Raw genomic sequence first — 13662 nt, forward strand, 5'->3', positions numbered from 1 at the left:
GCATTGTGGCAGGCGCCTGTGGTCCCAGCTACTTGGGAGGCTGAGGCAGGAGACTCGCTTGAGCCTAGGAGTTGGAGGTTGCTGTGAGCTGTGATCCACGCACTCTACCCAGGGGGATAACTTGAGGCTCTGTCTCAAAAAAAAAAGAAACCAATCTAGGGATGTATTTTCCTGTCTATTTTTTCCTCAGTGAAAATTTTCCTAGAATAAAAAAAAAAAGTATCAGAGATCAAGCTGGGGATACTAAAGTTTTTAAAATCAAAATAAATCTAGATGAATCATTTTTAAAATACTTACAGGAGATATAACGTTATTATTTTCACAATTAGAAGTTAAAATCCTACATCTTTGATAAACATCAATCAGATCCAGCATGTTACTCTTCTTCAAGAAATTATCATAGGTCTTCTTAACGTTCTCATAATGGTGAAGCACTTCCATATTTTCAACTGGTAAATTCAATTTCTCATGTACTAAGTATTTCCAGGTCAATATGACATCGCTGAGAGAGACTGTGAATTCTCCTCTGTGCTGAAAAGGATGATTAAAAAAAAAAAAAAAGATAAAGTTGGTTGCCAAAATATTCAATAACTTAAAACTGAGATAAAAGATACAAATTACATTTTGTCATAGTAGTCTACACTGAACTCTTTTGGCTTTGAAGTAACATCCAACTTTTGAACAATGAAATAATCTTCAAAATTAAATATACAAGAAAAAGGTTTTGATGATTTTATAAAATATGAACAGCTAAGGCAAGTTTGCACATGACAAAATTGGTCAATACGTGTCTTATTTCCTGAACTTCATTACATTTTATCTACCCAAAGTGGAGGAATGGGTGGGCAGTCAGTTGTACTTAAATACTATTGATTGGAAAATCCTTTGATTTTGTTAATATTAGTTCCTTTTAGCTAATCTATTTTTAACCTCTTATTTAAAATATAGTCAGGACAGTGCCTATGGTTCAGTGGGTAGGGCACTGGCCCCATATACTGATGGTAGCGAGTTCGAACCCGGCCCCAGCCAAACTGCAGCAAAAAACAGCTAGGTGTTGTGGTGGATGCCTGTAGTCCCAGCTACTCAGGAAGCTGAGGCAAGAGAATAGCTTAAGCCCAGGAGTTGGAGGTTGCTATGAGCTGTGATGCCACAGCACTCTACTGAGGATGATAAAGTGAGACTCTGTCTCTAAAAAAAAAAATTAAATTAAAAATAAATTAAAAATAAAATATAGTCAATACCATAGTGAATTCCCACATAATATAATGTTGCAAGTATTTGTCTTAAAATATGGTCAGAGATTAAATTGTGTTTCATTTCATTAGTCATAGAAAAAGCAAAATATTAGTACTAAAACCTTAGGCTGGAGAATTTTGATTCTTTGCTGCTCATGGACACAAGAAACTATAACAAGTGCTAAAAAGCCATAAACAAGTTTCTTTCTATAACTTGTCAGATGTACTAATGAGGTAAAAACATTCCTTTTCCTTCTTTTTTGACTGTCTCTCTATCAGAAGAAATAAAACAAACTATAGTCTGGCTACAGTGACATACAGTTGTTCCAGACCCACTAATGTTACCAACATGTTTGAATGTCAATATTTTATTTAACTATAGAGTTTTCTTTAAAGACTCTCATTCAACATCCACATGATAAACTCTGAGTAGACATGTTGAAGGTTTATTTTTTATTGACTATATTCTGCTCCTTCACTAATATTCCAGATATTAATAATACCACCTTCAGAAAAATATCAGCCCTAATTCAGTAAAAAATTCTAACTACTGGCTAGGCGCCTGTAGATCAGTGGTTAGGGCAGCAGCCACATACACAGGGGCTGGCAGGTTCAAACCTGGCCCAGGCCTTCCAAACGATGACAACTACAACAAAAAAAATAGCTGGGCATGGGGTGAGTGACTGTAATCCCAGCTACTTGGGAGGCTGAGGCTAGAGAATCACTTAAGCCCAAGAATTTGAAGTTGCTATGAGCTGTGATGCCACAGCACTCTACCAAGGGCAACACAGTGAAACTGTCTCAGAAAAAACAAATTCTAACTACTTCATTCAAATGCAGCATGAATAATGAATGTTTTTGAGTATTCATATATGATTTTGTGAGATGTCATATGTTACTACCTTTAACAGTTAGGTTTCTTTAATATATTAATAATTTCTGCTAATAGCAAGATTTGTCCATTAATTGCATTGAAATATGGGCCAGGTGCAGTGGCTCACATCTGCAATTCCAGCACTTTGGGTGGCCAAGGCAGGAATTTAAAGCTAGCCTAAGAAACATAGCAAGACCCAGCTCTACAAAAAAAAATTTTTTTTTCTGACACTACTGCATGTCTTTATTCTTATTTATATATTGGTGGCATAGTGCTGATGTACATTCCCATCTTTGCAAAGCTCTTCCCTCACCCTTCAGCTTCCATAACAATTTATTTTTTTGGAATTGAGCTATATTTTATGCTGAATGAACCTAACAGATATATACAGTATGATATATGTAGCAGCAGCAGAATACACATTCTTTTCAAGTCCACACAGAACATTCTCTAGGATACATTCTATTTTTTAAAAAATACCCAAGTGCAGTGGTGCCTATCTATAGCCCTATACTGTTTGGCTGAGACAAGTGGATGATTTGAGCCCAGGAATTTGAGACTGCAGTGGGCTACTATACTCCTGCCTAACAACTGAGATAAAAAATACAAATTCAATTTTAATTAGACCTAATTGAGTTCACAGTTAAAATGAAGTCAAAGCCTGAGAGACAGAGCAAGTCCCTGTCTCTAAAAACATATTTTTAATTAAAAAAAAATTTTAAATGAGGGAGTAAATAGGGCTATAGTTCACTAAAAATAAATTACAACAACAAAGAATAGTCAAACACATTCAAATAATATACTATTTTCTATATACAGAGGGTGCCAAAAATTTTATAGACATTTTAAAAAAGGAGAAAACTGTATTAAAATTATAAAAGTATATACAAAAACAAAAGATGAATACAAGTCACACCAAAAGCCTCTTGTAATTGCAGAAGTCAAATGTGACTTGAGTATTATATTTTTAATACAGTTTCTTCCTTTTTAAAAATGTGTGTACATTTTTTGGCACCCTCCATATTTAATACCTTTAAATCTGTATCTTTTTTTTTTTTTTATAATAAATAGCCTCTTTGACTAGCTACTATTCAAATTTAAGAGAAGGTGTACAAATTGCCTTAAAAAAATAGCTTTTGGCCAGGTGCACTGGCTAACATCTGTAATCCTAACACTCTGGGAGGCCAAGACAGGTAGATACCCTGAGCTCAGGAGCTCAAGAGCAGCCTCAGCGAGATCCCATCTCTACTAAACATAGAAAAACTAGCTGGGCATCATGGTAAGCACCTATATTCCCAGCTACTTGGGAGGCTAAGGCAAGAGGATCTCTTGATCCTAAGAGTTTGAAGTTGCTGTTAAGCTATGACCTATGACACCATGGCACACAACCCCAGCTCTGTCTCCAAAAAGTTCTTTACTAATTTATATACACATAACTAAGAAAATTTTCCTCATTGTCTTTAAAGTAGGGGGCTATTATATCATGAATATAAAAATTAATTATAATTTATGAAACTACTTTAATGAACAAGCAGGAGAAAATCAGGAACTCTCAAACCTTGGATCATTACCTAATATAAGACAGGGTTGCAATTTCCCAACACTGCACCAAAAACTGTATACTTTACTTCCCAATCCCACCAAGGTTACACACCAGAAAATTTCCAAATGGTATTTAAATTAAATAAATCCAGTTATTTAAGTTTCAAAACTAAATTGTTTTATCTTAAAAACTCCTAAAACTGTTTTTAGCATAACATCCTCCATGTTTAAAATAAATTAAGATTTTTGTTGTACAATTTATTCTCACCCCTTGTTGACTATAACTAGTTAAAGTAAAACTATGCAAGCTCTTGATCTTGTAAGAAAAGGTTTTGACTAGATTAACACTGTTTATACTGGGATTGTAAAAACATTTTAAATCCAAATGAAAATGCACTCCAGATATCAGTTTTCATGATCAGGTGCCCACCATGACAGCATATTCTATTATTCGAACCAGTAACAACTGATTGAGAGAGTCTGTGGTCAAATCAGAAAATGTTTTGCTAGGATAACATGCCAGCTGGCTAATATATGAAGGAAGTTCAAAATGTTCAATGCTTTAATTCTCTGATGAACATAAGAAGGATTGTATTTCACAAGAATAAAATGAGAAAAAGCAAGTATATTTTTTAAAGCACTTGTACTCTGTATGGTATAGCAAAATTATTTTTACAATCAAAATTTTAAATAAACTTTATACTTTTAATTAACTGAGTAATTTGTTATCTTTAGAGAAAAGTAAGGTCTAGCTAAGAGCACTAGTTGGTTGTGTGATTTTGGGTAAACTATTGATAGCCTTCTGAGTCAGTTTCTTTGGTTATAAAATGAGATTATACAAATTAAATAATACCTGATAGTAGATAATTTAAAATGTTAATTTTCTTCCTCTTCCACTATTCAAAATAAAATAATTATTTTGGGGAGATGGGTGGTAATAAATGTAATACAGTTTTAAGATCTGTTTCTTCTTATTGTTAGGTCACTGGTCATTTTCAAATCTAACAGTCAGCTACAGTTACTGTGACTGTTTTCCATGAAATTATAAAATTTATATCTTAATCATTAATACATTCAACAACAGACAAACTAACAACTCTACTAGGTATTTAGAAGTTTTACTAGAGGGGTGAGGCATGATCCTTGACTTCATGGTCATCTTTAAAAAAAAATATATGACTTGGGTGTAATTCTGAGCAAAAAGTGTAAGAACCTACGGGAAATTTTATGGGAAAAAGTTACAGAACAGAACAAGAAGAAACAAGATTTCAGCAGACATCAACCTCCAAGTAATCTGGAGCCCCGCAGAAACAGTAGAAAGAGGTTGTTTCTGTTTCCCTCACACCTCTGGCAGAGGACTGGAGAGCTTCTCCACCCTCAGGAGCTCCAAAGCTGCTGCCACCAATGAACTGGGAGCTTACTGAAACTAAGGCACCAGGCTGCCAGCCTCCTTGGGTTCCCATCCTCTCACCACAGACTGGAGTCAGGAAATGGGCAGCCCCCAGCATGTGTGCCTTCCTCCTCAGGCAGATTCAGCCCTTCAGTTTTCTTATCACTGGTTCCCACACAAACATTCCCGAATTCCTATCCAGACTGCAGTGGCCACAGGGGGGCCAGTCCCAGAGGAACTGTGTGCTCTTGAGAGAGTGAACATTCTTAGCCAGGCTGCCTTCCAACAAGAGAGACAAAGGGAACAAGAGTGCCAGACCTCCCCCACCAGGACTCCTCTCATCCTTCCCCTCCCCAGCCACTGCTGCAATAGCGCCAGTTCTCACCTGTCAGCACAGGTGCCCCAAGGAATGTGTGAGCTAGGACTCTGAGGAGCGGCTGTTTCCCCTCCATTGGTGCACCTACCATGTCTTTCCTCTTAAAGGCCTCAACACACCAAGCTCTGTCTGTAAGCTGGCTGCCCACCAGCCCTCCCTGGTGCTACTCACCTGGTTGCATCCCCCAAGCAAAGGGACATAAAGCCTGCTGAGCACTCCACAGGCAACTCAGAACCAGTGTGATCCTGGTAAGGTCAGGGATTAAAACGGAGGACAAGAAGACTGGCCAACAGGCTGAATTCCCTACTCAAGGGCACAGAAAGGAGATTTGTGAACTAATCTTGGGGGGGGGGCATGTGGGTAGAGTTAAAAGAAGAGTACACGGTGAGTCACAGCCCTAATGCACTTTTAAAGCACCCACACCAATAGGAAACTCACACTGTCAGTCCAGGGTGGAATCCTGGGAAGGGAAGCTCCTGGCCCATGGCACTATTGCTAGTGAGCTCAGCTAGTCTGGGCAATTGCTTGCACCCAAATCCTGAAAGGAGATACACAAGGCAAGGGAAGAGTAAGAATGAAACCCACTCCCATCTGCCAGACTGTGAATCCTAGATGGCCCCTTCCCAAAAAAAAGACTATCTGGCTTGCTGAGGCAACCTCACATCTTCCCTGGTGGCTTTTCTCAGTGGCCTGGGAGCTAATCCTTGACCTTCAGACAACTCTTGTGACCACCTTTATGGAGCCTAAATGCAGGCTCTTCCAACCCATCTACACCCATCTTCACTTCTCCACCCACATCTGCTGTGGTGGGGAATAAGGGCTACAGAAAGAGAAAGGATTTCAAAGATGGCCATCTTCCCTTGTCAACAAGAGACAGGGAATCCACCCACCCACCCACATAGATTACCACCGCTTCAACTAGCAATTCAGAAAATCACCACACTAAGGATATCTATTACCAAGGTATCTATTCAAAACCTAGACCCCTGTCAAAATACCAACAAGCAAAGCCAAGTGTCCTTACCCTCTATATGCTACACATATACCCTTAAGAGTGAAGTGGGAAGGGAAAGCCCCATCTAATCCACAAAAAAGAAGTGACAGCTGCTCCAGATAAGAAGGAATCCTTGCAAGAACTCCAGAAGTCTGAAAAATCAGAGTGAATGGAACTCACAGAGGAGCACACAGAGCACACCTCTGATGGCCATTCCAGAAAAAAAGTCCCAAAATTGCTCTGAAGGGTGGACAAGGTGCTGGTGTCAGTGCATAGCTGCCCAAGGGGAGTACTTCAAAAGTGACCATAGTGATAAGCAATAAGGTATGTAGCATTTTTTTCTAGGATGAGTTCCCAAACTTAACTGTCCAACCTCATACAACCAACTTCACTTTTTTATACCTTGTACGCTACTTATAATACATCTGCTATCATATGTGCATGTTTTGTACACATTGATGAGTCCTTCAGAACTCTGAGCATAGCTGAGAATGCCTGAGCTAACTGTGTATGCGCAATGTTGAAGCAAAACTGAACTGGAGCCCACAATCATCATAACACACATGTACACACATATACAAACTGTAAAAAGCTCAGTTGCAACTCACCTCTCCTCTTCTTTCCCACCCAGAATCTGAGCTTTCGCAGTGAATTCAGTGAATTAGCAAGTAGAAAATTAGCAAGTAGGAGGCACTGAGTGATAGCTACAGACACAAGCCCTAAAGAAAAACAGACTTAGATTGAATATTTAAATATATCAAACTTTTTAGAATGAGAGTTAAAAAGTTTTTAGAGACTTCACTTAGCTTTCTGATAAGATATATGTATTTAAGTATTCATAAACAAATAAAAGGACATAATTTGAAACATCGTCTGATTCCATAATAGCAGCCTTCAATAAAAATACAATATTTATTCTTTATAATTGCCTCAGTTTCACACTCTTTCATTATTTTTCATTATATGGTCACCAAGGCTTAACCTTTGGCTAGCCTAGTCTATTTTGTTTATTCAATATCCTCAGATCACTTACTGTAATGCTATTTCTTTGGATTACTAAAGAAGACCAAATTAAAATAAAAATACTCAAACAATAAAATTGGCAAATTTAGATACAGATTACTCTAAAATGAACTGTGAGTATCCAGCTTCATACTATTGAGACTAAAAATATGAATGGGAAGGTAACTGAGGAAGCAAACCATATGCTCTATTTTAAAAACTGATGTGGGCTTGGTGCCCATAGTACAGTGGTCACGGCGCCAGCCACATACACCAGGTTGGGTGGGTTCCAACCTGGCCCAGGCCAAAACAACTGCAACAACAACAACAACAACAAAAAGCGTTGTTGAGCATTATGGCAGGTGCCTTTAGTCCCAACTGCTTGGGAGGCTGAGGCAAGAGAATGGCTTAAGCCTAAGAGCTGGAGGTTGCTGTGATCTGTGATGCCATGGCTTCCAATTGTGGTTTTGGAAGATGAATTTTAAATTATTATAACTAGCCTCAAATACATCTTTATTAATCAAAATAGGCACCACTACAATCAACACATTGTTGCCATCAAGAAATAAATTTGTTTATTCCTATAGTGTAAAACTCCCCGTGCTTCAGGATTCAACAAACTCTTAGAAAGCACTTTCTGCATCCTGCTGGTTGTGGAAGCATTTTCCCTGCAAAAAGTTGTCAAGATACTTGAAGAAGTGGTAGTTGGCTGACAAGAGGTCAGGTGAATGTGGCAGATGAGGCAAAACTTCGTAGTCTAATTCATTTTACTTTTGAAGCCTTGGTTCTGCAGCATGTGGTTGGGCACTATCATGGAGATGAATTAGGCCCTTTCTGTTGACCAATGCCAGCTGCAAGTGTTGCAGTTTTAAGTGCATCTCATCCATTTGCTGAGTATACTTCTCAGATGTAATGGTTTTGCCAGGATTCAGAATAGAAAACAGTGACCATGATCTTTTTTTGGTGCCAGTTCACCTTTAGGAAGTGCTTTGGAGGTTCTCGGTTCTGGTTGTTTCTGGTTGTTGCTGGTTGTCACAGAAAATCTACTTTTCATGACACCTTGGTCTTGATGAAAGATCAAGATATGATTCCTTATTGCATAGAAGATAACAATATTGGAAAATAACAAGTGTTCTGATTTTTAGTCAGCTCATGAGGCTTTCACTTACGAAGCTTTTTCATCTCTCTAATTTGCTTCAAATGCCAAATGACCATAGAATAGTTGACATTGAGTTCTTTGGCAACTTTTCATGTATTTGTCAGAGGATAACCCTCGAACATTGCTCTCAACTTCTGATGGCAGGCCACCACACTCCTCATCTTCAAGGCTCTCATCTCCTTTGCAAAACTTCTTGAATCACCACTGCACCATATGTTTGTTAGCAGTTCATGGGTCAAATGTGTTGTTAATGTTGTGAGTTTTCTCCACTACTTTACGACCCATTTTGAACATGAATAAGAAAATTTGCTTTATGTCTAACATCATTTCCGTAGTCCAAAATAAATACAAAATAAATAGCAAGCAATGAGTCATTAGCAAAAAAAATAAATAAACAAAGCAAGCAATGCACATTAAAATGATATATAATATAACCACATTATTAAGAATGTATTCCATGTGAGGTGCCTGTGGCTCAAGAAGTAGGGTGCCGGCCCCATTTACTGGAGGTGGTGGGTTCAAACCCAGCCCCGGCCAAAAACTGCAAAAAAAAAAAAAAAAAAAAAAAATAGAATGTATTCCACTGGCAAACAACAAATTTCATCAATGCAAAAACTGCAATTACTTTTGCACCAGCCTGATAGAACAATGTAAGGGAAAGTATACAGTGACAATGGAGCACACTGAAAGATATTAAAGAAGTTATAAACATGAGCGTCACCTTTAATATACCACTGTGGCATACTGAACATTTGTTTTAAAAATATTTAAAAAATAGCAGGTACAAGATCACCGTGAACTTCCTTCTGATTCTTAAAAGCAAGAGATAAAATTCCCATGTGAAAAACGTCTTCACTATAGAATACGGAAAGTAACACACTTATTATCAAGGATGGGAAGTTGAGATGTAGTGAAATGCGTGACAAACAAACCTTGGTAATTAACCCTGATCTTCCCAGACACTCCTCCATCTAACTAATTACTCCAGCTCTACACCATTTGCATTGTCACACTGTCATTTTACTACTAGTCTTAGTCCAATTCAGTACAAAAGTGTTCAAATGTACCTTATCTTAGGGTCTTCATTTCCCTATGAAGGTTCCTGTGCCACAGAAAACTTGTATTAAACAAATTTGTATGGTTTTCGCCTATTGATCTGTCTAAGGTCAACATAATTCATAGGCCCAGCCAAAAAACCCTAAAGAAGATGTATCAATCACCTAAAGGTGTTTATGAAAAAATGTTCAACATCACTAACCATCAGAAAAATGAAACTAAAACCAAAATGAGTTATAACCTCACACCTCTTTGAATGACTATTATCAGGAAAACAAAGGATACGATAAGAAGTGATAGAGAAAAAAGAACCCTTACACACTGTTGGCATTAGCATAAATTAGCAGAGCCATTATGGAAATTAGTATTGCGATTTCCCAAACATAGAAAATACAACTACCTTATGATCCAGCAATCTCAATACTGGGTATATAGCCAAAGGAAATGAAATCAGTATGTGGAAGAGATCTGTATTTCCATGTTCACTGTAGTATTATTCACAATAGCCAAGATATGGATTCAACCTAAGTGTCCATCAGTGGATGAATAAAGAAAATGACAATGAAAAAGATTCATCCTTAAAAAAAAAGGAACTCCTGTCATTTAGAACAACATGGACAAACCTAGAAGATATTATGGTAAGTGAAGTGAGGCAGGCACTAAAATACAAATACCATGTAATCTTATTTACATGTGAGTGTAAAAAAAGTTGAACTTATAGTAGTAGAGAATAGAATGGTAGTTGCTAGGGGATAGGGATAGAGAAGGGAGATGGGGAGACATATTGTACAACAGGGTGACTATAAGTTAGGAAAAATGTGTTGGGTCCTTGAAAATTGCTAATAGAATAGACTTTAAGCATTTTTCACCCTATAAATGCTAAGTATATGAGGTAATCCACGTTAATTACATGGATTTGACAATGTATGTATATTTTAAAACATATTGTACATGATAAATACAACTTCTTTTTTGTAAAATAAAAAAAATTTTTTTCAATTAAGTGATTTGTCTAAGGTCACTCAGTGAAAAGATACTGGGCTGTGAACTCAAGCAGACTGACTCTAGAACATTTATTCTTAGCTACTATACACTATTGCTTTGTTTTATTAACAATGGATCCTGAGGGGGATGGAGGCAAGATGGCCGACTGGAGGCAGCTTTCCACAGAGGCTCCCATCCAGGAGAGTTAAAGGACAGAAGTTTAGCAAGTAAGCTAATGGTTTGGAGCTGAGCCAAGAGAGAAGGTTAAAGAACGCACATCAACCCTACTGAGGCACGCTGTGACCCCAAGGAAACAAACAGTAAGTACAAAATCCATCGACAAGTGGACAGGCGCCCCTCCGCCATGAGAACAGTTCACAGTATACTTTCTACAATAAGCAAGCAGCATTCAGATCTCCTCCTATTTTATCCTATGGGAGAGACCCTCTAAAAACCAGAACTCCTTCCCAGAGAAGACCAACTAGTGTGCCATGGCACTCTCTCTTCAGGTATCAAACTATATATATTCTCTACCAGCAACTCTGAACCCCTAGCACTCCCCTCCACTCTCACCCCCGAGGTCTGGAAGCTTGGCCCCATAGAGTTCAGATTCTTGAGCATTTTCTTGAGAGGTGTGGACAAGGCGTGTGGTGTTGCAGGTCTGTGCTGAGTCTGTGGCATGGGTGTAAAGAAAGGACAGTGGACTAAGGCAGCAATATAGGAGAGGAAGAAGCGGTGCCCCGTGGCACAGAGCATTAGCAGCATCAAAGAGAACAATAGGGCTCACACCCCTAGGGGATATGTTGGAGAGACACTCCCCGCCTCTGTTGGCAACCAGAGAAAGTCGGGCCTTTACTCCGGAGGCAGCCACTAGTGGAACAGATCTGTGATGGAAACGCAGGCCCTGTGAACAAAGGGTATGAGTGAGGCAGTACCTGCCTGGGCAGGGTGCAGCAGAGATGGAGACTAGAATACACCCGCACAGATACGGCATACTCCCAGGGTGGGGCTGAGTCAGAAGTGCTGCTTTAGTGAGCCTAAGATACACCCAGCCCCTAGGGGATCATACAAAAGCAGGCAGGTAAACAGCACCAGCCCAGAGAAAGGCGGGAACTGAGAGCTGAGTGTGAACTCTAACCGCACCCACCCCAACCACACAGTGCAGCGAAGACACAGACACCAACTCTGAGGAACAGCACAGGGCAGAGCCGAGTCACAGTTTCTGTGAACTCAAACAGCATCTGGCCCGCAGGGGAATACAGTCAGGACAGAAACCAAATTCTGCAAGATTATAAGTGCCAGCAACATCAATCAGGGGCAGGGCTGGAACTGAGTGAACACCCTAGCTTCCATTAAGCACCGGAGGTTGTCAGGCTTTACCTCCTCAACAGCTGGTGTCAGAGTGCAGCAGCCTGGCTGAGGAGAAATACATCTCCCTGTGACTCAGACAGGTACAAACCCCTGGAGCATCTGCTCACTGAAGGGAAGTGGGTCACAGCCCTGTGGGGTTACCAGTGACTGCGATTGACAGAGGTGCAAGGTGGGGAAGGGGGCCCCAACCTTTCCAGACTAATTCATTTGTTGGGTAGGTCCTTCTGATTCCATGGAGCACTGGAGCAAGTCATACTCAAGCTGCCAACAGACCCCTACTATCTAGTTGCTGAAGACCTTTTAAATTCTCCCACTTGAGACTAGGTGCTGACTGGAACAACTGATTTGAAACTCTTGAACTGGGCCAATTACCCAAAGACTATCCAAAGCAGTACCCTGGGTGTGTGGTTGTGGGAAGATTTGATTTTCCTTTTCCAGTTGTTGCCTGTGTGGGCACAAGGTGACTTAGTTTCTGGTATTTCTCCACAGCTGAGACTTCAACTTAGAGTTACTGATTCACTAGGATTGGACAGAGATCACTTGAAAACAAGACACAACCACATAGCCCCACCACACCAAGCAGGTACCCAGTGTCTTAAGCCATAGCACTGTACAAATCCTTTGCAAAGCTCTAGGGGAAAAGGTACAGACACCAGTCCCAGCTGTTGGTTAAAGAGCTGGTTAATCCCTCCTCCAGGAACCCCCAACCCAACTTCACCTTATCTGCTTATCTAGCCCAACAGTGTAAAATAATCATGGGGCAGAATCAGCCAAAAAAACTCTGGCAACCTGAATAACCAGAGTAGATCAACTCCCCCAAAAAACGACATGGTGGACACAACAGGAGATCCCATTCATAAACAAATGGCTGAGATGTCAGAAATCTAATTCAGAATTTGGATTGCAAATAAGATTAATACAATGGAGGTAAAGTTGGAATTAGAAATTCAAGGAGCATTTTAAATGTGCTCTCAAAAATTCAATGAATTCAAAGACAAAATCACCAAAGATTTTGACACATTGAGACAAGAACTTGCAGCCATCAAAGATCTGAGGTAACAGGATAGTCGCAGAGTCACAAAATACTGTTATCTCCATGAAAATTACTTACTAATTACAAAGGAATAAAGCTACTTTTATATTGACGAAATCTGGCAAGCAAATCAACTGACCTTAATCAAGTGAAAGCCAACATCCCCAATAATGGAACAACCTGTTCCTTCCAATGCAATGTACTCAAAGGATGCAACATCATCTACATGTTATTTCTGTCAAAAATACTTACCATGCAAAAGGAACCAATAAAACAACCCACATTGAGGGACACTCTACAAAATAAGCAGCTCCTGAAAATATCAGTCATGAAATACAAAAAGGCTGATCCATATTAAAGGAGACTAAAGGGATACCAACTAACCATAATTTGTGATCTTGGACTGGAAAAAATTATCATAAGGCACATAATTAAAGAACTGTTGAAATCTGACTATACGTAGTATATTAAATAATAGAATATCATCAATGTTAAATTTCCTGAACTTAACAACTGTACTGTGATTACATAAGAGAGTAGCATTAGATATGAGAGATATAAGCTCAGGTATTGAGGAATAATAGCTCAAGATGTCAGCTACTTCATGGAAGAAGCCCAAGTGCCCATCGATCCACGAATGGATCAA

At 39.2% G+C, this 13662-nt stretch overlaps 1 protein-coding gene across 1 annotated transcript in view; it reads right to left on the bottom strand.

Moving 5' to 3' along the window:
- Positions 1–13662, bottom strand: part of PARPBP (PARP1 binding protein) — a 68807-nt gene that overhangs the window by 46545 nt on the left and 8600 nt on the right. Inside the window, exon 4 of the mRNA XM_003783300.2 lies at positions 298–531. Within this exon, the coding sequence (XP_003783348.1) occupies positions 298–531 (234 nt within the window). The remainder of the gene's footprint in view (positions 1–297; positions 532–13662) is intronic.

This window comes from Otolemur garnettii, unplaced genomic scaffold, assembly GCF_000181295.1.
Source record: "Otolemur garnettii isolate 467f Iridium unplaced genomic scaffold, OtoGar3 scaffold00007, whole genome shotgun sequence".
Classification (NCBI taxonomy): Eukaryota; Metazoa; Chordata; class Mammalia; order Primates; family Galagidae; genus Otolemur; species Otolemur garnettii.